The sequence below is a fragment of the Capsella rubella genome, unplaced genomic scaffold (assembly GCF_000375325.1).
Source record: "Capsella rubella cultivar Monte Gargano unplaced genomic scaffold, Caprub1_0 scaffold_2, whole genome shotgun sequence".
Taxonomy (NCBI): Eukaryota; Viridiplantae; Streptophyta; class Magnoliopsida; order Brassicales; family Brassicaceae; genus Capsella; species Capsella rubella.
Genome location: NW_006238922.1, coordinates 9083793 through 9110715, shown reverse-complemented (window position 1 = coordinate 9110715; position 26923 = coordinate 9083793). Strand labels below are relative to the sequence as shown.

Sequence of the window (26923 nt, the reverse complement as noted above, 5' to 3'; positions counted from 1 at the left end):
TATATTGATATGATGATATGTCATAAGGAACGACCTTCATTAAATTATTATTTTTATTGACTAGATGATAATCATATTAATTCCTAAACTTACATCTTTTAGGAATCACTTAAAGACTATAGTAGCTATTTGATATACACCAACACAGATACATTTTTTGTGTACGTGTGATACAAACACATAAGAGCAATATAAAAATTTATACAAAAGACAGAACTAGTTAAAGGGTTCATAGTGGTGAATAAAAGCGTCGATGTGGCACAACATCTCTACAGTTTTGGTGTGCGCAAGCTGCTGAGACTTCCCGAGAACATAAAACGCGTGGCCGACGCCTTCATACAACACGCGCTTGATCACTTCCTCGTTACCGTCGCACATCTCCATGTTTCTGTCCATCAGCGGATCCATCTCCGCTACGCAAACCAGCGTCCTCATCACCGTCGACGACTTGGGCTTCACCGGTTTACAATAGGGGTGCTCTCTGTCTGCACCACGTGGCAAAGACATCCTCCACCACGTGTCCGAAGACGACAGTGTCAGCATCGATTTGTTCCCCACGCGCCTCTCGCTCTCAGTACGCGCTTCCCCGCCGAAGAAAGGCTGGATCAGGATGGTTCCTTGTATCTCCAGTGGCTTTAGCTCGGTGGATGCTAATCTTGCTGCGACGTGGTGCGCGATGTTGCCTCCAGCGCTGTCTCCGGCCAAGAAGATCTTGTCAAAGTCACATAGCTTGGCCCACAAGTTACCGTTTCTTGCTTTCTTGAGCCAAAGAATGGCATTGACCCCGTCTTCATAAGCTGCCGGAAGAGGGTTCTCAGGAGCTAGACGGTAATTTACAGACAGGACCAAGCACTGTGTGCGAGCGGACAATCTAGCCACGAACTCGTGGTAACACGACCAAGAAGCCGAGCCGATGCAGAATCCTCCACCGTGGAAGTAGACAATCAAAGGTAGCTTAGAGACGGACGACTTGGTTGACGCTGTCATCATCGGGACATAGAGACGTCCCCATACGTTGGTCAACTTGTCTAGGACAACATCGGAGCAAGCCACGCCGAGCTCGAGGGGTAGCGAGGTATCCACACATGGCACGACTGAACATCGTTCCACGTGGCCGTCTTTGTAAACTCTAATAAGCCCTTCTACTTCGTCAACGACCGGTCCATGAATGATGGTGTTATTAGGGTGGTTAACGGTGGTCACATGAGTCAATGTAGTGGCTCCCATAATTTTGATCTTTTTTTATGTATGATTTGTGCAAGTCTCGTTACCAAAGAGAGCTTTTCTATAAGAGAGATTTGGGAAATTGATGTATATGGAGACTTGTTATATAGGGGAAGGGGATGTATAATGGAGGGTGATGGAGACGGGTAAGGTCGAAAATTTTTCAATTATAAGTTTTCATCAATAATTGAAATCTAACTAAATTTGTGTGCTACTTAATTCTTTGTTATTTTTTATGTAATTAGATGTCTAGGACCAGAAGATACCACGTCAATTTCTACAATATGAAGATTTATTCAACAGTTCCATAAGATCTATAGTCACAATATAATTAGAGAGTATTGTCGTCACTGGTGGTATTATAGAAACGTGTGAATAAGACTTAAAAAATAGTTGTTCTTATCCAATGAGGGTGGGAGGCAAAATTCACCGTGACTATTTCGTCGTGAGCTTGTCGATGGACAGTAGTGATATTTATTATTTATTTCTCTTAAAACTTCTCCAGTCACCAAATCGTATTGTTGTTATAAATAAATATACATCGGAAAGAAGAAAGTGGCACGTGGACATGAAAAAGATTGTGGTGGTGGGGGTGATAGTCTTCTATTTTTCAACGGCATAGGAGTCAGACGAAGTATGGGATTGGTTGTGAAAGGTTTTGTCAAAATGCACTTACCAAAAAGATGCATTTGCCTACTTTTAGTTCTACATTGTTCATGCACCAATCTTTTCGTTTCCTTTTTGTTAATTTTATTATGTGCGTAAAGGAAACTTTTCAACATGCTTTCTTTGTTTAAATGAAAACATTTCATATAGCTCTATGGTGATCACAGTTTTAATATAGCTAAAATCATATCGGTATATGACGACGTTGGAAACATAAATAGGGAATTTATAAGTTTAAAAATCTGTTGAAATATCCATAATGTAACAACAACTTCAAGGTAGATAGGACGTGGTTGATGTTATCTTTGGATTGGCAGCGGGCATCTTTGATAAATCTCTTCTTCAGGAGTTTCAGTAGATGATTTCTTCCTACTTCCTAAAACTAATGTGTTTTATAAGGGTTAAACCTAGTTGTCTGTGTTTTTTCGTTTAAGGGTTCGTCTATTTTTGGGTTTACATTTTCTGCTGTGTGTTGCTATTTTTTGTTTTTGATTTATGTTTCCGGAGATTTTTATTGTTCTTCGGCTTTGTTTCCCTTGTTTGGGTTTTAGACTCTGAGATATTTTTGTTTTCCGCCGGCTTAAGTTGTATTTTACAATGTGTCTTTTGAATTTTATTAATATTACCGGATGACAAAAAAAAAAAAAAAAAATTTCAAGCTAGATAATTTATTGTTATTGGTTGAAATTAGTTATTATGAAAAGTATGGTATGGCAGGTGGTTAAATTTGATTGGTAATTACTGTGTTAAGAGCAAGTCAAATAATGGGCAAGTAGGAGGGAGCTTAGGTGGGATATATAGTGTGTAATAAGAGGATGATATTGTTGACAAAAGTGGAACAAAACCCATTTTCATGTCTGATGAGTTTCATTTCTTGGTCGTATATCAGTAAGTTCTCAAACATAATAATGGTGTCCACTCGCTTCTGGTCTGCTCCATATGCCAAGTGCCAACACTGCACGATGTATAACAGTCGGCTTGAATAATAACTTATAACCATTCCACTTATACATGTTAACTAATCACTTGTAATAAACATTCAATTTCTTGGAGTGATAACACCAACTAGTAGGGTAGTTTATTTGCAACCTTGAGATTGTTAAGATTAATCTCTAAAGTTTAAGATTCGTTTAGTGTACCTAAATATACATTATAGAGAAAGAATGATCCCATGTTTGTTCCTTTTGTACTTTTTGATAGATTCCGTAGAAAAGAATAATGAGGAAGACACCACAAGGACACAACACACGTAGAGAACATTAATTATTAATTCGCAAATTATTCAACACAACAAATGAGAGACAAAACATTGTAGGAATAAGAATAACGTCACGGGATACAAACAACTAAATTAGATATGCATAGTTTCTAGAAGATGTGTAACTTATGTTAGATGATACATAGATAATAAACCAATCTAATTCAATCTAGACATGGGCGCTTGAAGCGATGGAGGAGCAAAAGGCGCGGACGCAGATGCAGCCAGTCGTGCCTGTTTCTCCATATTACCGTGCCACCCGAGGGACAAGTCTAAGGCCTTGTTGTGTTGAAGTTGCCTGTACTCTTGACAAAGAGCGCATGGCTCGCAGCAAAAGTGGACACAACAGTCACAACATGGTCTCTCCTTGAGATTGTATTGGGCTCTTAGTTTTGTTCGGTAAAAGCAAGAGTAGAGACTGCTTCCTCCGAACCCTGTCAGCATAAATATGACCATGTACATCGCTCCGCTCACACCACACGATGTGGATCCTCTGTCTACAACCTCAGCGATGCGTCCAAAGGCAACACATGGACACCAACAAGTCAAGCAACATGAGTTTATGTCCATACAACATTCGCACAAATCACTCGACCAAGCGTTGGCCTTGACACGGCCTTGGCTTGGTTGATCGTTGTTGGAGGAAGTGTTCATTGTGTGATCTCTGTTTTACTTTCTTGTGATTCTCTTGTCGAGTTTTTAGTTATATACTTATAGTTATGTAATGTTAAGATACCTTTTCATAGACTAACCGTCAGAAACTGCAAGGGAGCACGTAGGGACGCCTCGTTTCATTTTGCTTGGTTTTTTTTTTCACTGCCTTTTAGTTATTTTAAACCAAATTGGCCATAAGTTGTGAACTCATTTGTTTACTAAAAATAGGCCATGAATGTTCGTAGTATATATATGAAGTGGTTTATGGTTTTTTTGTTTTTTTTTTTTCTTTATTACTGGTCTAGATTTCAGTTTTTTATTTATTCAATAATTAGTAAAATATTTGAAGGTTCCGTAATATTTGGAAAAAAAAAATCTTGGTTTACATGTTTGATTTTTAAAATCGAAAACCAAATCATGTGACTTTGATATGTTGCCGAAGTTGTTTTTTCCTATCACAATCAAAATGATTGTACATTATAATAATGTAATTTTTTTATATTAATTATTATACTTTCAAATCACTTACAACATTCACAATAAGGTGGCATCACTTTAGGATCACATCTTTCACACACGTTCACACCTTAGGAATCTGATCGACAGGATCTTTGAAGCCAGCTTTTGTGCTAAGCTCCTCAAAGGCATTGACAATGTTCTGCAGCCTTGCAACAAACTCTATCAGGAGGGAAGCAAACGTAGCTAGGGACAAAGAACTTGCACTTTCGTATACTTTACATTCGATCTCATTTGCCACAGTACCGTCAATGAAGGACATGCTTGGCCACATCTCCCGGTTCTTGAACATCATACTCTCTGTTGACCCCCAATTCTGAGAGTGGTCATTACTCTGATGATTGTTGTTGTTGTCCCAAATCTGGCTTAAGGATTTGATCACTTTGGTCTCGTCGTCTTTGGCTTCTTGGTCATTTTCTCGAGCTTCTTCCGCTTCAGCTTGCTCTTTAATAGCTGCCCAGCTTTCTGAGTTGACAAGAAGGTAGGATTTATTGTCTATCTTCATTTGTAGTGCCTCAGCTGCACGTTGAACGTCTTTCAAAATCTCTCCGAGGCTTAGGCTTAACTTCTCCATTTTCTCAACTTTTTCTCCAACCAAACGTAACACTTTTGCTCCTTCGTTACCAACTCTACGAAGCTCGTTACTAAAAACCTGTCTCTTCTCTGGAGCTGCCTGCCATATATATATATCACACAACTCCCATAATGTGATCATATTATTTAACCAAAGTAACAAAACAATTATATTCTCAAACAACATAGTAAAGTCACATGAAAAAATCTTGGTTTAATGAAACAGTGTATAATAAGGAACCTGTATCTCTGAAAGAATGCATCCATGCATTGCCATGACAGTGAAAGCACAATGCCTTACTGCACCACTGAGTTTGACATAGTTTTTCCAAGGATGATTAAACGTTTTATAAGGTCCATGAGGAGGCTCCCATATAGCAAAATCAAGCTGCCAAAAACAGAGGTCTTAAGTCTATGAATATCACATAAATCTTTGATATTTGCAAAAACATTACCAAAGAATCTTCTTGGCTTGTGGATTGAACAGCGGATCTGTAACCGCTGTATAATGGATCATCTGAAGCTTGGTACGTGAGAATCTTCGAAGGTATTCTCTCGTACTCCACACATTGTAAGTAACCATTAACACATCCTAAAAGATATAAAACAAACTTGAAATAAGGGACATAGAAATAATTAGCTAACCATGTAATGACAATGACAGATTATGTTATATCTCTAACCTTCTAGGGAATTTGCCACAGTCTTGAAATTTTTCGCCACTAGTTTATGGAGATCTTCCCCGGCCCATATCGGAAATAGAAATACATTCACAACCAAGCAAATGGTTGCACCAAGAGCAATAAGCAAGATCCTGTAATAAGCAGTGCTTAAGAAATCTCTTGAGTTGTTTCCGGAAACAAGAACGATACAATATGTCAACTTGAACACCCTGAATGCGTATTCGTATGGTTTCATGACCGCGTAGAGTTTCAAATAACTAGCACCAAAACCTGATATAGACACACAAAGGTTAATTAGTATTCTCATTTTTGTGTTTGTAATGCAATTGTGGCGGTATAAGGGAAATATGTTGCATAACACCTGCAAGGAATATACAGATTACAATGATGACTTCTTCAAACTCTCCTGCTAAAAGAGAGAGCTGCGCGACGCCAAGAGCAAGTCCCCCAGCTAACATTGTTCCTAAAGCTCTATTGAACCCTTTAACCAAAGTTGCTCCTACATGTTGAACATAAGAGTGAGTAAAAAAGTATAAGAATTTATCCGAAACAGTAAAATGAAAGTCAATAAGTAAACCGGAACAGAGCAAACAGAAAAAGATTGAATTCAGACTATGGATTAAAAGGATCTTTACTAGATATGGTTAAGTGTTTTGAGTTCAAGATTCCAATAAAACATATGACTAAAGGAGCCAATCATAAATAAGGCTGAAACAGAGTTAGGAAGCAATACCAACGTAATACTCGAAAATGAGAACAACAGTGAGGATAGCCCAAACAGCAAATTTACTAGCATCTTGAAGTGGCTCTTTGAGGAAGATGAGAAAAGAACAGAGAGCAAGAGCAAAACCCATCTTGAAAGAGAAGTAAAGCTTCCGACGATCAGAATGTCCCAACGCGTACAGCTTAGCCGGAGCCTCGTAGAGAGCCCTCCACGAGCAACACCGGAACTTGGAGTCACGACCATCGGCGGCTACTACTACGTCGCTTGACTGCCACAGAAGCTTCTCTCTGTTTTGCTCCGGGAGTGATGATCCCATTTGGCCTCCCATTAATTTTGTTCGATTATTTCTTACAAATCCACAGAACCTGAGAGATTCTTGTCGTCCTTACAAAATATATATAGATGTAAAATATATATTGTATTTATCAGGATATGTTTTGTACTACACAATCAATGCATGCCTTTGGTTCATCATCTCAACTAGTCAGCTACATAATAGTTTTGATTGATGATATGTTTTTGTTTTTATAATAATTTATTAATTTTGGTTGAAATCTAATGATTAACTTATTAACCTAACCACCAAACGTGTCCAAAAAGACTGTTAGAAGTCGATTTTAAAACGTGAGGATAAAACTCTTGTAATGTTATGAATGGACAAGTACTGTGACTTTTTATGTGACTCATTGTATCTTTTTATGTTTATATAATTGATTACTTTGGTTCTAATCTCCACGTTTTTAACTAAAAGGTGCAATTTGCATTTTTTTGGTTTAGCTACATAATAATGATACGTGAACGAGTAAAAATGTCCGAAGAATAAGAACAGATTGGATAAACAACCTGAGAATTAAATTTTCGTGGACATGTGTAAATGTAAAAATGGACCAATAATAATACGAAACTTAAAATAGTTGAAGACTAATAATTTATGAGGCTCGGAGTTTTGGGAAAGAATCTCAAAGGAGAAGACAAGTTTCATGATCGTCGTGACTCTTGTGAGTGTGACATTTTGAAAGACATAGAAACTTACTACCGCATCGCATCTCTCTACTACTCCTTTACTTATGCTCAAAAGCCAAAAGACTGTGCTCTGCCCCAAGTGTGTGTGTGTGTGTGTGTGCCCATCCTCACATGAGAATTGTCTTAATTTTTATAAACAATAATATAATCTATGGATTTGACTGACTTCGATTTTTCTCCATAATTATTGTATGCTCGATATAATATTAAAAATCATGATATCTATACAATGTAATAAGTATAATCAAAGTTTTGAATACGTTTTGGTCATGTAAAATCTGAATACGTTTTCAGCTTATTTGGGTTCATGGTGTCTTCTTTCTCCTCAAACCACTTTCTCATCTGGTTGGTCTCAGCAAACCTGTGAACAAATATATGAAGAAGAAGACCTTTGAAGATGAATCATGTGACATATCGTAAAAGCCAACTTCCCAAAAAAAAAAAAAAAAAAAAAGTTCTTCTAATTATAAAATAATACTGTAGAATATCTTGCAGTGTACAGTATCTTGATAATGATTATTTCTAAAGAGAACATCTGTACAATTAATAAACCATCACCAAAATATTTTATATTTTAATTCAATGAGAAAATGACTTACTTTCTTATAAATAACACAAAAAAATTATTATTTGACTTTTTTTTTATCAAATTATGGATTGAATAAACTAAAAAGAAGAGTTTTGTATATTTTATTGTATAAATACGTGGCTATCAAATATCTGATTCTAATTTACTATGATTTTGCTCAATAATTTTCATATTGAAAAATCAATATATCAAAAAATTTAAAAAATACAACCCCAATTTAGTTTGATGTTTGAATTGGGCTAAAAATACTCAGTTTTGGTGTATAAGCATGGGCTTCTTCTGTCAACTAGGCTTAATAAAAGATGATGGGCCAAGTCAGTAAAGCCCATTTATTTGCAAACCAATGCTCCGAACTACTTTGAAACTCTCACCCAAAACTATGACCATATCTTCCTTATCCACATTCTCACAAAATCTCTCCATTGCTCTCTGAGAAAACAAAAAATGATGTCATCAATGGCACTTTCATCTGCTTCACTCTGCTCTTCTTTCGTCTCCCAGCATCCCAAACTCTCCGTCACTGCATCTCCTCCATTGTTCACTTCCCAAACAGCCAAACCCATCTCTGTAAAACGTAAAATCGCAACTCTAGCAGCTCCAGAGGCACTTACAGCTGAAACAGTCCCCGGGATTGATACTTCAGACAGCACTCCACAACCAACATCTAAGGTAACAACAACGACAACAACACATTCTTATTCTTCTTCTTGTTCTTGTCTCTCGTGTTTCAAAACCAATGAATCTTTGTTGTTTGATGTTTTGTTTTTAGGTGGTGAAGCCAGATGAGAAGTCAAGAGTGGTTCTCAAGTTTGTGTGGATGGAGAAGAACATAGGATTAGGATTGGACCAACATGTACCTGGACATGGTACAATCCCACTTAGTCCTTACTTCTTCTGGCCTAGGAAAGATGCTTGGGAAGAGCTTAAGTCTACTCTTGAAGCTAAGCCATGGATCTCTCAGAAGAAGATGATCATTCTTCTTAACCAAGCCACTGACATCATCAATCTCTGGCAACAAAGTGGCGGCAATTTAACTTCTCAATAATCTCTATTTTGTTTCTGCATTTCAAGAATTCACTTTGTCTATGATTACTATTGCTATTGAGAGAGTTTTTTGTTTTGTTTATCTAAACAATATCCAATGATATTCGACTTACAAGATTCATTTTATTGCAAAGAGGATCATAACAAAAGCAAAATTTAGCACCACTGAGTTGTTGTTTCCTCATTTTCTGGAAGGACATATCAAACGCTTGATGGTTGAGATTTTGCAGAGAAGAGCTTCACCATATGATTTGGAGACTCTCCGGTCACCGCAATAAGTACATGTCAGTGTCACTTTCTTCTCCAGCACACTCACCAATATTGAGTACGTTTCTGTTGCAACAGAACAGACAAAGCAAGAAAAGAACTCATGATGAGAAAATAACAGAAAGTGTCTCATTTCCGAAGTGAGTAAAACTAGTTCTTACCGATCATCCTCGACATTATGTCCGCGACTTTCTCTTGGCAGTCACTACATCTGATATCTGCTGATAGAACAATCTCCTGAATCTGATAACAGACAAGATCACTGAAAGAATCCATATAGTTGAAAATATTCTAAGACAGAAGTGTTATAAGAGTAAAGTAACTAACGAGTGGCTTGGATAACGATGCTACAGAAGCGAGACTGGTTTCACTTGTTCTTGAAAGTTTGCTTCTTAGTGATGGTCCAAGTTCTTCCTCGACGATTTCAGACAGAGTAGCCATGACACACTCTCGTTGTACAAGGAAGAGAAACAAAATAGAAACAGTCCTGTTGTACAGAGAAGATATATAAAACAGGAATGAAGAGAGTGAAACGGAGAGTGAGAAACGAAGAGTGTCCTTGTCCGAAAAGGATGATTTTGCTTTAATCTATGGAGAAACTAAGTTTAAAGACTCAAGAGACATGTTAACACACAAGGCAGATATAATAGTCACATTGTTACCCAAAAAAAAAAAAGACAGATATAATAATATGCTTTGGATCCATGACTTAGTGCCAATTTTTTCTGAGTAACAAAGTCAAGACCTTTTGGTTCCTCTGTATTTTTTTTTCTCTCTGCATTGTTTGAAAAAGATGCCTCACTCACCAAAATGCAACCCCACCAAAATAACTCAAGTGGTGGATTGCTTCTGAGATCTGATTGAGTCTCAGAAAATTTATATAGTTCTTTACCTTTTTCTCCTTACCCCACCTTTGGTAAAGCCAATCATAGATTGATCAAAGGGGATATGAGGTTTAAAAGGGGTTTAAGAATAAGACAGACACTGGGTTTATTACAGACGCTCCTAAACTCTTGCACAGACTGTAAACTCTCAGTGAATAAATGTTGGAAATAATAAAGCTAGCTAGTTGGATTCCCTTATGGTCCCAGTTTCCAAGAAACATCAATTGTTACCAGCTACAAAGTAATAACTTACGACCAGAGAGCAACAATTTCATTTGTTGGTCCCGTTTGGTTGCTGCACAAAACAAAAACCTTATGGGACATGACAACGACTGAGTTATCTTGCATAGCATTAAGATAATCAAGTGTCCCTCAACTTCTGTGTATCAAACTATTCAGCAGCTATTGAGATTTTGCTCAAGGTAAGAAAAATAAATGTATCTTATGGACCACTGAAAAGATGAAAACAAGATAGTTTTATTTGATGATACATAGGGTTACATGAAAAGAGAGATCCCATCAGACCTAAGAAAACAAATCATCTCTATGCTAAAGAGAGATGGAAAAAGATAACTTGATTCTAAGAAAATTCCACTAATTAATGCCTAAACCACCAGCGAGGTAATGCTATTACCTACTTCTACTGCACCCAAAATTTGCCCCCTCTATGCCCTACTGTTACAAAATAAGTACACAACGAATTTGGATGCCATGACAAGCTAATCTATAATCCATCCCAAGGACTCTTGCGAGTACAATTATATAAAAACCCAAAATCGCATTGAGCAGATGCCCATCAGGTGATATGTACCTCACAAGAAGACATGTAACTTCATACGCAAGCTGATTAACTCGACATTAATAGACCAGTCAAAGGCTGCCCTACCGAAGGACCAAATGCATCTTCCATGAACTTACAGTTCTCACAATCCAAAGATCTTTCACTAGAGAAACCATCAGTCAAGCTAGGATCGTGTGGACAACAACTGACAACTCGATTCCTCTTCCTCGATTTTTTCCACTTTAAGTCAGAAGTAACAAGGACATCTGTTAGAAGATCTGGAATTGGTCGCTTAGGTAATGACTTTTTGGTTGTAGCTGCTGGAAGAGAGATGTTGCGTTTAGCCTCCCAATTTGGGGACATCCCGTCGTTACCAACACCAACTTCAGATGGCTTCACAACAGTTTTCACTTCCATCTCTTTTTTCTTGATCAAAGATAGGACAGAACTCACGAGATCAGATCTTGATCTTAAGTTAACCCACTCACCTTCCAACCATTCTCGAGATTGTCTAAGCTCCCTACAATGGAAAGCAGACAATTTCTTTTCGCCTGAAAGAAAACACCCAAAACAACAAATTTAGTCAAACAAAATGAAGATAGAACTCCAACAAATCTGCGATTAAAAAAAAATCCATTCAGAGGTGTCCTAATTCACCTGGCAGATAAACTTCGAAGTTCTCTTCAGAAACTTTCTGCACCACAATCCCTTCCCACCATCCATCACACCACCACACGTCCACAGGCATTCCAACACCAACAGCCCATACATCATTTTCTTTACTGGGCTCCTGCACTGGACGTACTACTTTCCGTCCTTTGATTCTAAGACCCCGCAGATTATCACCAGCAACAATTCGAGATGTCAAAATCCACTCCTGCAACCAAACAATGGGACATGTTAACAAACTGGACAGTAGAAACAAAACCAAAGGGTGGGTTTTAAAATGCGTACCTCTAGCTTTTTAGATTGATCATCTGCATCTTGAATATCTTGGTACTGGACCTTAACCTTATCCTTGTGTTTCTTTAATACCAGTGCCCTAAACCAACAACCTCTGATGCCACTATCTTCGGAAAGAACTTCAACATGGGAACCCTTTTTAATCTGATGGGAAGAACTATCTTCTGTGGCCTTGCACATAGAAGCATCTGAAGCACCCAAAACAGAATCGGGGCTAGATTTGCAATCACCTTTCATGTCTATTGCAGTTGGTACATCCAACGTACCAACAGGACTAGTACGGCGCCTTTTCCTTGATCTTATCCCAACACAACCCACTAAAGGAGCTCCTAATCCCAGGTCATTAACAGGTCCTTGAGCACCCTCACCCGATTTTAAAATGGATACATTCAAGTATCTAAACATTTTTTGTCTCCAGTAACCTTCTAATTGTGTAATGTCATACGGCTTTATGGCATCATCTCCATATAATTTCTGGCAGAAGAAAGCTACTGGCTGAGCATGCATTGGTACCTTAAGAAATTTCTCATAATGCTGAGGACTGAGGACAGTAGCAAAATCATCTATGCACTCAATGCTGAGATCTTGACGATAAAGAGATAGGAAAATCTCTCTGTCACTAATATCATCAGTCATAGCAAAACCAACCTCCTCAGTTTTGTGAAACCATCGTACCACGACCATCTTTTTGCCTTTAGAATCCTCATAAAGGTCTTCCAAATATGCAACAAGTCTCTTATCTTGCTCTGCTAAAACATACACAAAATCGTTTACCTACAATTAATTTGTGAAAAAATGAAGGTGAGCTTTGGCACAAGGAGAAGCAGTAGTAATAAAACACCAGCTGAACTAAAAAAAACATTAAAATAAACTCACAGAAATTCTGACACCATTCCGGATAAAAGATGGATAATGCTTACGCCGCTTCTTGCAAGTCCAAGAAGAACCCTTCCAAGAGGATTTTTTGGTCTGATTAATAGGCTCCTGAGATTTCCCATTCTGTAAAGAATCAGAAGAGAAAGTGGTTGATATTTTAAACTCTAAGAAGAAATCACTCTATACTCAAAAAAAACTCTTATGATAGTTAAAGCAGTACCACAAAAGTGCCCATATTTAATTCTCCAGCATCTTGTTCAGTCATAACAGTAGCTGGTACATCTGCTACATGAGGCATCAGACCTAAGAAGTTGAAGAAAACCAGTAACAAAAGATCAGCAATATATATCAACAAACGTTGATCTCTATTTAGAAAATCAAACAAAACTTGAAAAAGAATATCAATTCGTGCAGACATTGCTCAGTACCAAAAGGTGGAAACCGGATCTGTCTGCAGCAAAATTTAAGTCATTAATAGGTTTAGCTGCAAAAGGCGCAACGAACCACGTAAGATCTCTAAAAGACAATGAACAATATCTCCAAGTTAATTGGATAAACACTTATCTACATAACCTTCCCAATTCAGAAGCATCACCAAAACAGCTAAGAATATGCAGAGAATGAAAAAAAAAATCCTTTTTTCCTCTAACCTTTTACATCGACATGATGCTAAATACCCATAGAATCAAATTATCAAAAGGGTTGCGTTTAAACATTATCAAATCTGCTAATCGTAATGAAAAAATCCAAATTCTTCAGAACTTTTTTAGAAACCAATACGAACCCAAATAAGACCCTTTTTGAGCTATCCAGATCGAAACTCAAAGACCTAGAAAAGAGAAAAATTCGAAACAGAGATTTGAGAGAGAGAGAAAAATTACCAGAAACGATAGAATCGAGCCAATTCGCAACATCCTCTTTCGAATTAAGCTTCTTCAAAACAGAGCGATTCTTCTTCAAAGCGTATCTAAAAGACATACGTTTAGAACTCTTAACCCTCCCAACAACAGCTAGATCTGCAATCCCATCTTTCCTCTCAAGATAATAATGAACCTCAACCTTTCCTTTGCCGTTCTTCACATGCAGCTCATTCCAGCCGCAATACGCCGGCGTTTCGGAAGACCACGCCATTGTTATGGATCTCTCGAATCGGAAAAAAAAACAAAAAAAAAAACCCTAATTTGATGACCTCTCTCGGGTCTCTCTCTGTATGATGCGCGTGTAGTGATGAAATCGGAAGAAGAAAGAGAAGAAGAGGATTTTTGGAGGCTGAATTTGAATAATATAAAAAAAAAAAACAGAGGAGGGAGAGAGCTAATTAGGGTTTCGAATTTGGGGATAAGATCAAGGGTGGTGATTGGCTCCACGTCTATTATTCGGGAGGAGCGTGGTTTAATTAAATTACGATAGTATCCTCTTCTTTTAGCTTGATTTACGATAGTACCCTTAGAGAGGGATTTAATAGCTTCCGTCACGATTTTGGGATTTTTATTTTAAAAAGGACAAAAGACAAGTTGTAATTTGAAAAATTAAAAAATAATAAAAAGATCGAAACGCGTGAATTACGGATTTTTTTTATTTAATACTTAGAAGATGACTTGCTCTATTTCTTTGACAGCTGTGCTTTCACGTCTTTTTTTTTATAAATTCTGTTTCCCTTTTTTTAGATTTTTTTGTTCAGAGTATCTGTTTGAATTTAATTTTAAAATTTGGATCTTGAGAGGTAACAAACATGGAAATGATACATATTTGATCGAATCATATTATGAAGTAGGTGATTCTGGCTTTGACTAGCATTGAAGCTTTATTAGAAATTTAACCGCTAACAATTTAAAAAAAAAACAGATGAAACTAGTGGTTATAATAGTGGAACTCATGTTTTGTTATAGAACTCACGTTATGTTTTTAGTGTTAAGAAAAAAAAAATTGAAAATAATATTTTCATCCGTTACTAATTGTTGATTTGTTTTCGAATTTGTAAGTTTTAAGTTGCCACAATGCCACAAAAATTTTAGTTTTTAAAAAGGAGCCGAGTTTTTGGGGTTAAATTGATCTATTTATAAAGTTTGAAACTGTCCAATCTCATCGTGACCGATTCAAAAGTTCGGAGCAAAATCTGTAAACTGAAAAACACTACAGGTACTAAAGTGAGAATCACGAAAACAAAAACTGCAAAATTTTGTGCTCATCTTTTCAAACATACAGTATAAGGTATAAATTTCAATAACCAAAGAAAAAAAAAGAGTTTATGATCGGTTTATTTTACTTTTTCAATTAGATTTTCGATTTTATGGACAAAGTCATGTTTTCTACTATATTTTTATTGAATTGATAAATACATTGCAACTATACTAATTTTACATAACACATCAAACCCAAAGACTCATCCATCAACTAAACTCTTGTTAGACAACTGCAACTCCTCCTTAACCGGACTGCTACTCTCTTCCTTGCTATGATGCACCTGAACCGGTTTATACGTGTAAATCTTGGCGCACCATAGATAATACACGAAATTAACCGCTTGTAACAGAGTTATCAACCAGTAAAAATACTCAAGCCTCCCTCTGTTCAAATTGTTATCCGGTAACCAATTGCTCCCGTCCGGTTTAGCACTATATTTATGCACCAAAGTCACTAGCAATGTACTCGTATAGTTTCCAATCGATATCGCCATCCAAAACAGCGCCGTCGCCGTGCTCCTCATACTCTCCGGCGCCTGATATTAAAATGAATGATTAAATCGTTAGTTATTCAGTTATAGAAGTTAGTTAGTTAGTTAATACTTATAAAGTTCGTTAGTTAGTTAGTTATACTCTGTTTTTTTTTTCAAAGTTAGTTATACTCCTAACTAACTATGGGCTTATATAAGAGGCTTTGTATAGTGTTTAGAGTACCTGATCGTAGAAGAACTCTAAATGTCCAATGGACATGAAAGCTTCAGCGACTCCATGGAGACCATACTGAGGAACCAACCAAAGAAACGAGATTGGAACAATCGTGTGAGGTTTATCAAGAAGGCCATGCTCGACCGCGACCTGTTTTCGCTTAATCTCGATGAATCCGGCAACAAGCGTGGCGATTATCGAGATTATGAATCCGATTCCCATACGGTGGAGGTAGGTAATGCCTCTTTCAAGCCCCGTGAATTTACGGGCTACTTTGACAAAAACGCGGTCGTAAAAGACGATCGTGGAGAGCATTGCAACAGTGGTGAAAACTGACATTGAACCCGCTGGGATTTGGAATGATTTCGAGAGGTGACGGTTCATGGTTTTGGCTTGTTGTAAAGAGAAAGTTCCTTGTTGTGCATAGGCTGTGATTAGGAGTATCCCTGAGGCTCCTATTGGACCCATTCGGATCACCGATTTGAGCTCTTCGATCCTGTGGACTGTGCTTAGTCTCCAATGGTTAGGGACTTGACCTGGTTTCATATTGTCTTGGTCTGTCACTATTGCTGCCTTGTCCAAGAAACTACAATATAAGAGCATAGTTAGTTAGTTTAATTATAAGAAAAATGCAATTATTTAAGGTAACGACTATTCAAATTCTAAGACAAGTAAGTGACACATGAAAATGATTTAGGCCAGTCATTTACTATTAATTATCTAAAACCTTACTATTTTTGAAATGGGTCCAATAATAATCCAATTATTGATCATGATCATGATCATGCATATGTGCCAAAATAAAATGTCAACTTTATGATAACGTTGTCTTCTTGCTTTTGGAATTTCCCTTTCTCTACAATAAATCACCGATTACAAAATAAATGATGTAAGTTTTTGGATCTATTTTGTGAGTTTTACTTCTAATTTGTCTGGTTTCACACACCCCCCAGTGGACAAGTTGTTGTACGATTACTCAATTGTTTACGTTACTATATTTGATTTTTAGCTAGTCTTCAGGTCGTATTGACAGATTCAGATTCTAATACGTCTCCCCTCGTGACTATCTGGATATAATATAGTCAAACAACTCACACTACCTTATGATAAAAATAATTCAATAATATCCATTCCTAGGTTGATAATAATTTGGGTTAATGGATTAGAACATAAGCGCAGTACCTCATATGCTTGGTGTGGGTGAGTTTACCACCTAAGGAGATTGGACCATCAATCTCATCGTTGGAATATAGAAGAGAGGGATCAGAAATCATCTTCAGTTTCCTTTTCCGAAACGCCGCGACTCCCACTTGGATCAAGCGGGTAAACGGACTACCCGCAGGATCCAAATGGCGGTAAAGCTGGAAACCGCAGACGAAAGCGATAACGGATAAGAACATAGCAACTGTCGGTATGCCCAAACCTAGACCCCACCCAACGTTATCTTGGATCCACACAAGAACCGTCACCGCTAGTAAAACTGCCGCACCCATGCAAAAGTAGTACCTATATAAAATTTAATAACGCATTGAGTTATACTATCAAAATCAACACTTGCACATAAAAACATTCATCATAAGACGTCTAGAACACTTTTCAATACAAAAAGGATTAGATAGCTAATAGCTGCATTTTTTAAACTTAATCATGTTACATAGTCATGTTAGCTATATAGTCTCTTAGGTTGAAGACAAAACAGTAGTATAAGTTTCACACATGTTAGGTAATCCTAGTATTATTTAAACAATTAAAAACCTTAATATTTAAATATAAAATTGTACCAGTTGAAGTAGTTCCAGGTTTTGGTGGTTTGATTAGGATCCGACTCGTCGAACTGATCAGCACCAAAAGCAACAACACATGGTCGGATCCCACCTGAACCGAGAGCTCCAAGAAGAAGAGCTATGTACAATATACTCAACTGTGCTGTGTCTGCTACTACACAAACCTCTTCTCCGTGACATGGTGGTGGCCTTAGCGTCGGTACTATTGCCGACACCGTAAGCAACGTCATCCCCTGTTTTTTTTTACAATATAATTACCTCGTTAGGATAAAGAATGATCTAGAAAACATATAGTATGGTCCAAAGACACTAAACCTTAGTTTAATACTACAATGGTCCGTTAGACTCCGCTCGGACAACTTAGCTGTATTATATTAAAAAAAACTTACGAGTTGGTAGATAATGGAAGCAAAAGTGATGGTCCAAAAACGTCCGGCGAAAGAGTCGGCGACAAAAGCACCGATGAGAGGAGTAAGACTAGAAGTTCCGGCGAAGTTTGTGAGAGTGTTGGCTGCTTTGGTTAAGGGAAGGTGAAGCTGTGTTGTTAGATAGCTTATCATGTTTGCGTGAAACCCAACCACCGCCAATTTCTCACATATCTCGTTCGCTGTATATATCATTAGTCAGAGATTAACAACTTCATAAAATCTTTTTCACAAAAGATATCAAATGAAAAAAAAAAATGATCTTATTGTCATACCAAAGATGAAGGGCATAGTGATTAATCCACCCTTTGGTCGAGTTGGTGTTCCATGAAGTTGTTTCTCTTCTCCACTGATCTTGTTCTTGCTCTGCTCTTCCTCCATGTTTGTTCTTGAGTGTGTTACTTGTAATAGTTAACTATGTTACTGTAAAACTTGTGTAAGTGTTGAAAATGGTATTAACCAAGAGGGCAATATTTATAGGCTTTTTTTTGGTTTTATAAAAAAATTATTGAGTGCTTGCTTTATAGTGGCTCTCTCGTCCGTACGAGATCTATAAAGGAACGCGACAGTGACGTCTACTGATTTACTAGCCACGAATTAAACCAGGATTTGGTTTACGTGGACCGGATTGAGTTTCTAGATTCCGGTTCATCCTTTTGCTAATGTATACCTTTGGGATGGATTTGATATTTTTTGAAGATCGGACAATGCCTTAAACCGACACTCCCTAGTCTTTATTAGTTTACCAATCAACTATTTCGGTAACTTTTTCTTAATCGACTCTACAAAAATGAGGTTTGTTTATGCGGCCATGAGACTAGAAACGTTGTTGACCGAGGTAAAAACAAAAAAAAAAAAGGTTTTGGATTCACATATTTTCATACTATATATAGAAAATATGGATTTTATTTAGTAGTATGAGACTATGAAATACTCACGTAAGTTTTGTCTAGAGATGAAACATGATAAGAAAAAAGTGGTCCACTATTTTGTAAAAATCTTTGATGGTTTAACTGTTGTTGTGGTAGTATATATCTGATTTTTTTCATAATATTTTAGACATATTTTCCCTATTTTATAGTGTTTACTGTTTTATATCATACTGGCTTTGAAGAGACAATTTTGCGGATCAATATCGTCAACACAAAATCCAAACGTTTTGTGGTGGATACGTACCATTCACAACTTATTTGTATGGACAAGCGTTTTTGTGTGTATTATTTGCGTAATTATTTAGTTTTTTTTTTAATAAATAAATTAATCCACAAAAAATAAAATGATGTGATGATCTGATTTGAAGAAATATGACGTATATATATAACATGTTGTCATAATTACATTCATTTAATAAATTTAAAAGAAAAATTTATGTGACCATTTTCCCACTTCACTCTCTTGGTATTTTGATTTTTTTTTTTTTTTTTTGTATTTTGATTAAGAACCATCATAAATAAATGAAAAGAAAATTTTGAAGTTTGAAACGGAAAAGTCAATGAAAAAGAAGACGCGTAAGAATGTTATAACTATAAATTTGGATCTTGATTGAGATCTCTTTGCTCAACTAGCAATTCACTATCTTCTCATTTATAGAATTGCTGACACAAGATTACTCATAAGTCATAACTCTGTTTTTATATGCATACTTTGATCCTACAATCCTACAAACCGCGAAAACAGAATGTTGAACCAAAACCTAAACTAAGTCTAAATTAGCTCACTTGACAAGTTCTAAGTCCAACAAGTATAAACCAAACCGTTTCAAACTCTTCCATACTTACTTGATTTTTCATCACTTATTAAAACTATTTTTGAGTTTGTACTTCTTTTGTTATGTAACTCAGAACTCAGAAATATGTCAAATTGAGTGCTAGTTCGTGTAGTATATTTTCGCATGCGTCAGAAATGGATTGCGAGTGACCACCTTAGAGAGTTTTGGTAACCATATCATCTTAATACACAACATCACATGCATGTGGGGACTCTACCTCCCTTTATGCACACCAATCCCACTCTCTAGCTATAGTGCCACCAAGTGACGACTTATACCACCCAAAAATATCTCTTCCTTACATGATTGATTATAAATTATGAATAGTAACATAAAGTGTAACCAAGCTGTAATGTCCCTCACGTTAATTTCTTTTTGTAATTTGTAATCATTCTTACGTCAGGATTTATCATGCATTTATGTTTAATTAATCATAAAGTGGTCGAATTTAAAACAAAAAGGTTTTGTTTTATGGAGGTAATGTCTCTTTCATCTAGAAACGAGCATAAAAAATGAATTGATTTTTTCTTTTTATCGATCGATAGCTTATACATGTCCGTCGTCGTATACGAAATATAAGCACTTCTTCACGTTTCCCTTAACTCATTTATAATCTTTCATATTTAGACAGAAGACAGAACTTTAAAGTGTGTTCTTAAACGTATGAATGTTTCTATACATGGTAAACAAGAGAGACGATACTTTTTCTTGAAACTGTGACCAAGTCGCCCACTCTACGTCAGTTAGATAAAAGATTCGCATGATACTCTTAATAGTTTACTAAAAAATCCAACTCTTGCAACTTGCAATTGCAATCATATATATATACTGATATATCATATATGCACGTTCTATGTATCACATTAGTTTAGTCTATTATACTGCAGTTAAAAGTTCCCACTGGTGTGAAAGCAAATTAACGATTATGGTTTCAAATGTTATCGTGTTATGTAAAGTGGGAGTGTGGGAGATATGGTCAGAGACTCAGATTTTATGTTATATTTAACTATATCACAAACTGAAATTTTCAGTTCTTTCTTACAATATTTGCATTATACGGATATAACCTTATCGTGGACATACTATATTAAACTAGTATAAATGTAGAATAATTAATTCATGTACTTCAGGGTTTCATCTTCTTCCCATGATTGGTCGGTACTCTAAAATATATATTCGTCGACATGATGGCCTTTAAAAGTGTAATTAAATGTTTTATCATCATTCACATGCATGTTTTGTAATTTCATTTCATTATTGAACTGTTATGAATTTATACATTCAAAACATATTTAATTTTCTACAATATCAAGAATAAAAATACCACAATCCATAAATCTCATGTTCAAACCAAAAAAAAAAAAAAAAATTGAAAGAAGAGAAGAAGAAAAATGAGAATTGGCAAAGATCACATGAGATTGCTTCTTTCTAAATCTGATCAACAAATAATATTAGCTGTCTCACTTTGCTTCCACACACGTATGCTCAGCTTTTGTTCCCATCTCAAATTCGGCAAGCCTATCTTTCTCACAGTTTTTGTTTGTTTGCTTTTGTTTTTTTCGTTCTTGAACTGAAACGTATTTGAGTTTCATTTGAGAATCTCATCAATATTGCTATCATCTATGCCAAATCGAGAAATATAGAATCAATCTGCAACATAACATGAGTTTCTCCCACTCTATGCTTACTAGTTACCTCTAGCAAACGAGATTTTTTTCACAAGAGATCAAAATTAACCATTCTAAAGACATAAAATTCTATCAATATATGTAGTTTTTATAAATCTAAACAGCTATATTATCAGGAAAAGACAAGTTGCAACTACAGTATACATATAGGTGAACTTCAAGCAATTTGATACACTATCCTTTTTTACTATTCATATCTCCACTAAGTTAGGATGACTATAATATTCATGGAATTTACCAATTCATGAAAATGACATTTTGTACACAAAACACTATTCTCTTGCGATCTGATGAATGATTGATGCTTTTGCAAACCATTAATTTGATTTCATTCCGACATTTACACCAATACGACCAATTCTTTATTAAAATAATTACAAAAGGTAATTAAAAGACGATGTTTCATGTTGAGTGTAGCACTTTTGATTATTCAATGATGCAATCATTTTAGTTTCGAGTGATATGATCTTGCTTATTATAGCATTATCCCATGTGTAGGAGGGAAATATAAATAATGTAATATTGATAATTTATAAAAACAAGATCTACATAATACTCCAACATCTATAAATAACGTAATCACATAAAATTTTATTGAACTCTTTCTATACATATGTTAATCTAGATGGGTTTCGTTTTTCACGTTTGGCTTTCTTGTTATGTTGTATGAAACCTACATGAAATGTTTCGACAATATATAATTGCAAACTCAAACGGGAAATTCAATAAAGATTGGTTCTCGTGGACTAGTAATTTGATATGAATTGATACCTAAATGATTTTTGAAGTAAGGAAAAAAAAAGAGAAATTAGAAAAGTGTGATACCAAAACACAACGTGTCCCATCATTATGAATCTATGATTATTGGGGTTTTATATATGGTGGTTTGATTTTGAAGATTGGCTAATGTCATTATCCTGAAGATTGGTCCATGCCACTCAAAGTTGCAGTTTCTAAAGTGAATTTGTATTTCTTCTTGGACGGTCGATTTCAAAGATCGACATAGAAGATATATATATGTATAGTGCACGCCTAAAAACAACGACACATCCGTTGTTATGTACATAATAAAGTGTTTCGTCGTTTTGGAGAGTAAAACGAATCTTATTTTACCATATTTTTCTTCTCTATATAAGATATGAAGATTATGATGTGATGTGTCTACTACTTCCACCCCCCATGTTATCCTACAATATGTGAGATGAGATGAGACCTTTCTAAGCCTCACAAAACTATATAGGATAATCATAAAATCGCACACCACATACTAAATTATTATGCCACGTTACAAATTTGATAGAAATTAAACAACAAACTGAAATGAACATTTTCAAAACCAAAACTAGGTATTTGGAAATGTATAATCTTGGAAGTCAATGGAATAGTAGTAGTTATATGTCGATTCGAATGAAATGAAAGATGGATGTGTATATGTGACTATAAACACTATAAACAGTCAAGGATTTCACACTAAGGTCATCTTCAATCTTGCAAATTGCAATCACCTACTAACATTATATTAAGCTAACTCGTATTGATTTTGTAACAATAAAGAAGTAAGAAGAAGCATAAGCTGCGGATACTCTCGGAGCTAACATCATTGGCACTACAACTTGGGCTCTATTGATTTCTTCTTTCTTATAATCTGCTCTATGACTTGGGCCCTATTACTATTTTTGCCCCCAAATATAAACAACGATCATAACTAGACGTGTCTGTTTATAGAACTTGGGCCCTCTAGTTTTTTTGTTTATGTCTCTATATATCCCAAAATCCTGATTGTGATTAATTGATTACTGATTATGATTTATGAACATTATATTTTGAAGAAAACCAAGAAAAAAATATACTGACCAAATCACCGGGGTGGAGAAAGAAAGATCTATCTAAACCAGAACTAGTCAAATAAGAGCCGAACCAATTTTTTCCCATTTTTTATGGAATAAAATGTAAAATTTATTCGAAAAATACTTTTTGGTGCAACGGTTTTTCATTACGCAAAAATAAAAAAAATCAAAAGCTTAGGGGGGTATATTGTATTGGTGATTTGGTATGATTTTTATATTTTTAAATTTTAAGGAATTTAGAGAGATTTAAGGAAATTTTAAGATTTAGAAAATGATTTCAACAAATTTTGCAGAACTTTTGTTACAAATCCTTAGTAGTGATTAGTAGAATTTCAAGGCATTTGAGAAAACTAAAAACAAAATAAAAATGATTTTAAAATATTAGTTCGTAATCATCTTCCACACTGAATCATACACTTTTCAGTTCTACCCAATTTAATCAAACTCACAGAAAAGTCAATAGAATAACTGAACCTCTAACAATCAATTTCACTTTGTCTTATATAAATAAAAATCTCAGTCTCTTTATTATAAATTCCAAACATACCTTGTTAACAGAGAGAAAAAAAAAGAAGTAAATGAAACCTCTACCTACCGACTTCACTTGGCCTTATTATGAGAACTGAGTGTATATTGTCCAAGTTAAACCTCCTGCCACAAGCATAAATCATCTAAAACGTTTAAGCCAACGAACGCATCACAGATTCTGCTTTACATTATATAAATGAATAAAATATTAAGGAGATTGAGAGATAGAAAATGATAGCTTACTTCTTGCATATATCACCGTTGAGAACCACTAATGATAGCATCATTCCACATAGTTGTAGCAATTGTTGTTCTCCACTCGTTAGCATATTCTCTTTGTTGGTCTTGTGTACCAAGGAATTGATCACCACCACTATTTGTTTCAACAACACTTTGTTCATCATGAGATTCCTCAGGAGCAAACTCATCAAAACGATACTGGCGACGAAGATAATTATGCAATGCGGCACATGCAAGCACTAATTCTGTTTGTGTCTTATATGGAAAAGGAGGTGCAGATTTGAAGATCATAAATCTTGACTTGAAAATACCGAAGATTCTTTCGATAACATTTCTCAGCGAAGCATGACGGTGGTTAAATAATTCTTCTTTGTTTTTGGGATCACTGTCTCCACCGGTAAATTCTTTGAGATGATAACGAGTACTTCGAAATGGAGCAAGAAAATTACGTCGGTTTGCAAATCCACAATCGACTAGATAAAACTTTCCTGAAATATTTATATCATACGATCAAAACTGAAAATAAAATAAAAACGTAATATTTATTGGTATAGTGTAATGCATGTACCGTCTGCAACTTCAAATCTATTGATACTTCTTGTTAAAGCATCATTTAACACTTTTGCATCGTGAGCTGAACCTTCCCATCCACTAAGGACATATATAAATTCTAAATCAAAGTTGCATGCAGCTAACACATTTTGGGATAAAATCCCTTTACGATTCCGGTAGCTAGCAGTTTCATTTCCAACAATCATAGCAGGAATATGTGTTCCGTCAATAGCCCCAACACAATCCTTAAAAAAATATAAATTATAACACAGTTAGAATTTAACAAAAAAAACCAATAAAAATAACCTCTTACGTACCTTAAAATATGGATAAAACCTTGTGCTTTCTCTTATTTTTGATGGCACTGCGTTTCCTGGTTTGGCCATCAAACTTGGGGCCATTGTGTTTAATGCCCTTAATATTTTATTAAAACTCACACTTATTGTATAACTTGATCTCTCAAACACATCTTGAGGAACAATATATTTCGAGCTCTGGCCAACAATGAGTAAAAATGTGGCCAGCATTTCCTCAACCGAAACCCATCTTGTATCTCTTAAAGAGGTTTCCAATCGAATACGATTGCATAATTCCAAAAAAGCCTCTGGATACATACGGTATAAAGTCCGAAAATGCTCCTTACCCCCACGTAGAACGCTTTGTACATATTCATTTCCCAATGTTGTAGTTGGTTTTTTCATGGGACGTTGAATTTGTGAAAGAAGATGTTGTACTAGAAAGTAAATCCTCACATTGATAGTTGACATCAAAAGCACAATATCCACGTCTGATTGAAATGTCCTTGTTCTTTTTCTATTTTTCCTTGCTTGTAGTTCTTCCCTCTCACAAACGACATGGTGGTCCATCATTAAAGAATCTGGAAATGGAAATTATAAACAAAAAAAAAGTTCTACATAAACAAGTATAACGTACATAATCCCCTACATTTACCAAAATGTTAAATACCTTTGGGACTGAGTCTTCACTTGAAAATGTATCGCCTTGTTTTTTAGAACGTAATCAGAACCTTCCTTGCCTACACATTAAACACAAGCCACTTATGTAACAAAAGATGAAGCAAGGACAAAAGCTTGTTTAGGCAAATAAAACTTCATCAAAAAGAAAAACAGCTACGGTGCATTTTATTAATTGGAAAAAAATACAAGAAAAATATCAAACTCAAAATAAAAACCATGGAAAACGCATAGATGATTAAAATTGTAACAAAAACAATAAGCTGGAAAAAAAATTCAAAAGCAACGAATGATATTTCTTCCTCCCTCAACTCAAGGCTTGCGCACACTACGTTTAATCCATCCAAAACGTTCCTCTGTAGTCATACTCACAAATCCGGCATTCATACCCCACTGGTGAATTAAGTTCATCGCATCGAAACGTTCATTTTCCTCTAAACCTGGAATTTCCTTAATAGCATCCCATACATTATTATTCTTTTCCTCAGCTTGCTTCTCTTCAGCTTCTTTCTGCCATCTTTGTTGTATCATGCTAAATAGTTGGCTGCTCATTCCTGTCGCTGAACTTATCTCATCAGTAATCTTGTCCACATTGTATCCCTCAGTCCTAGTTTTCTTCCTGATAGGAAGCTTTTCGTTTGATTTCCTCCTGCCTAATGAAGATGAAACAACTTGCTCAGGTAAATCTTCTACTCCATCAACCTCATTCTCATCCGCCATTTGAGGAATATAGTTATCTTGAGTTTCCCATTCACTATCTCTTGGTGCATAAGTTCGGGCCTCTGTGGTATCACCTAACCCAATTGCATTCTTTCCAGTTGCAATCTTTTTTCCAAAGATCTTGTCTAAATCCTCAAAGTCTTCAAATGAATCGTCACGTAAATGTTTACTTTTTGAATGTCCCTGTTGTGACAAAGAAAAAACGTTATCATATAAGACAAAAACATATGCATTAGAAATTAGTAAATTAAACTTGTATCTGTATTTTTACAAATTAGTTACCTTAAAATAATCATCCCACACTTCTTGTCTAGCAGTAAACTTTTTCGTCTCCGGATCCCAACCAAATCCTGAACTATAACTTAGAAGATCTACAAAACTCTTGTGCCTAGCCCTTAAAATCTTCATCCTGTTTTTATAGTTACTATATGTTTTGGTAGTCCCACACTCCTTGTTAAGAGCTGGTAGTATTCGTTGCTCCACTGTAAGTTTATTGAACGAACCACTAGCATCACACCAATTCTGATTCACAGCATCCACCAATAAACGCACCAGTATTTTTGTTTCTTGGCTAGACCATGGTAGATATTGACCCTTACATTTTTCTTCTTGTGGATCCCCCATTATAGTATGAGAGATAGCTAGCCATACAATTAATAGAGTAAAAAAACCAAATGGAACCTCAAACAAAAAAACAAGAACAACAAACTAAACGTTATAATTAAAACCCATAACAAGTTTGATCACAAACACCATAACAAGTTTGATAGATAGCCATACAGTT

At 35.7% G+C, this 26923-nt stretch overlaps 9 protein-coding genes across 10 annotated transcripts; 1 reads left to right on the top strand and 8 right to left on the bottom strand.

Moving 5' to 3' along the window:
• Window positions 1-18: 18 nt before the first annotated feature.
• On the bottom strand, window positions 19-1283 carry LOC17896151 (probable carboxylesterase 6). Its single transcript, XM_006302457.2, has one exon. The coding sequence runs from the start codon at window positions 1225-1227 to the stop codon at window positions 217-219; it is 1011 nt and encodes a 336-aa protein (XP_006302519.1). The 5' UTR covers window positions 1228-1283; the 3' UTR covers window positions 19-216.
• A 1913-nt stretch (window positions 1284-3196) lies between these two features.
• LOC17894174 (protein PLANT CADMIUM RESISTANCE 11) lies at window positions 3197-3813 on the bottom strand. The gene has a single exon (XM_006301480.2). It carries the CDS (start codon window positions 3800-3802, stop codon window positions 3308-3310), a length of 495 nt encoding a protein of 164 aa, XP_006301542.1. The 5' UTR covers window positions 3803-3813; the 3' UTR covers window positions 3197-3307.
• Window positions 3814-4291: 478 nt separating this feature from the next.
• Window positions 4292-6642, bottom strand: LOC17894385 (aluminum-activated malate transporter 5). Its single transcript, XM_006302049.2, has 6 exons — window positions 6308-6642; window positions 5936-6073; window positions 5575-5844; window positions 5347-5483; window positions 5133-5279; window positions 4292-4991 (listed from the first exon to the last, which is right to left on the bottom strand). The coding sequence occupies exons 1-6, from the start codon at window positions 6624-6626 to the stop codon at window positions 4383-4385; spliced, it is 1620 nt and encodes a 539-aa protein (XP_006302111.1). The 5' UTR covers window positions 6627-6642; the 3' UTR covers window positions 4292-4382.
• Window positions 6643-8294: 1652 nt separating this feature from the next.
• LOC17894708 (30S ribosomal protein 3-1, chloroplastic) lies at window positions 8295-9071 on the top strand. Its single transcript, XM_006302854.2, has 2 exons — window positions 8295-8579; window positions 8680-9071. The coding sequence occupies exons 1-2, from the start codon at window positions 8355-8357 to the stop codon at window positions 8953-8955; spliced, it is 501 nt and encodes a 166-aa protein (XP_006302916.1). The 5' UTR covers window positions 8295-8354; the 3' UTR covers window positions 8956-9071.
• LOC17896556 lies at window positions 9012-9797 on the bottom strand. The gene is made up of 3 exons (XM_006301009.2): window positions 9549-9797; window positions 9383-9464; window positions 9012-9287 (listed from the first exon to the last, which is right to left on the bottom strand). Exons 1-3 carry the CDS (start codon window positions 9660-9662, stop codon window positions 9136-9138), a joined length of 348 nt encoding a protein of 115 aa, XP_006301071.1. The 5' UTR covers window positions 9663-9797; the 3' UTR covers window positions 9012-9135.
• Window positions 9798-10562: 765 nt separating this feature from the next.
• Window positions 10563-14044, bottom strand: LOC17895211. 2 transcript variants are annotated; one of them, XM_006300784.2, is made up of 7 exons: window positions 13607-13691; window positions 13154-13209; window positions 12946-13028; window positions 12726-12848; window positions 11841-12623; window positions 11544-11763; window positions 10563-11437 (listed from the first exon to the last, which is right to left on the bottom strand). In XM_006300784.2, the coding sequence occupies exons 3-7, from the start codon at window positions 13021-13023 to the stop codon at window positions 10953-10955; spliced, it is 1689 nt and encodes a 562-aa protein (XP_006300846.1). In that variant the 5' UTR covers window positions 13024-13028; window positions 13154-13209; window positions 13607-13691; the 3' UTR covers window positions 10563-10952. The 2 variants fall into 2 exon arrangements, with proteins under 2 accessions (XP_006300846.1, XP_023643527.1); XM_023787759.1 differs by lacking the exon at window positions 13154-13209 and having other exon boundaries at window positions 13607-14044.
• Window positions 14045-15028: 984 nt separating this feature from the next.
• On the bottom strand, window positions 15029-18302 carry LOC17894118 (protein NRT1/ PTR FAMILY 3.1). The gene is made up of 6 exons (XM_006301969.2): window positions 18098-18302; window positions 17787-18004; window positions 17395-17630; window positions 16796-17119; window positions 15623-16199; window positions 15029-15444 (listed from the first exon to the last, which is right to left on the bottom strand). Exons 1-6 carry the CDS (start codon window positions 18201-18203, stop codon window positions 15109-15111), a joined length of 1797 nt encoding a protein of 598 aa, XP_006302031.1. The 5' UTR covers window positions 18204-18302; the 3' UTR covers window positions 15029-15108.
• Window positions 18303-23712: 5410 nt separating this feature from the next.
• Window positions 23713-24831, bottom strand: LOC111832167. Its single transcript, XM_023788527.1, has 4 exons — window positions 24763-24831; window positions 24472-24690; window positions 23913-24076; window positions 23713-23776 (listed from the first exon to the last, which is right to left on the bottom strand). Exons 1-4 carry the CDS (start codon window positions 24829-24831, stop codon window positions 23713-23715), a joined length of 516 nt encoding a protein of 171 aa, XP_023644295.1.
• A 900-nt stretch (window positions 24832-25731) lies between these two features.
• On the bottom strand, window positions 25732-26763 carry LOC17896119 (uncharacterized protein At2g29880). Its single transcript, XM_006301386.1, has 2 exons — window positions 26422-26763; window positions 25732-26322 (listed from the first exon to the last, which is right to left on the bottom strand). The coding sequence occupies exons 1-2, from the start codon at window positions 26761-26763 to the stop codon at window positions 25732-25734; spliced, it is 933 nt and encodes a 310-aa protein (XP_006301448.1).
• Between the last annotated feature and the right edge of the window lie 160 nt (window positions 26764-26923).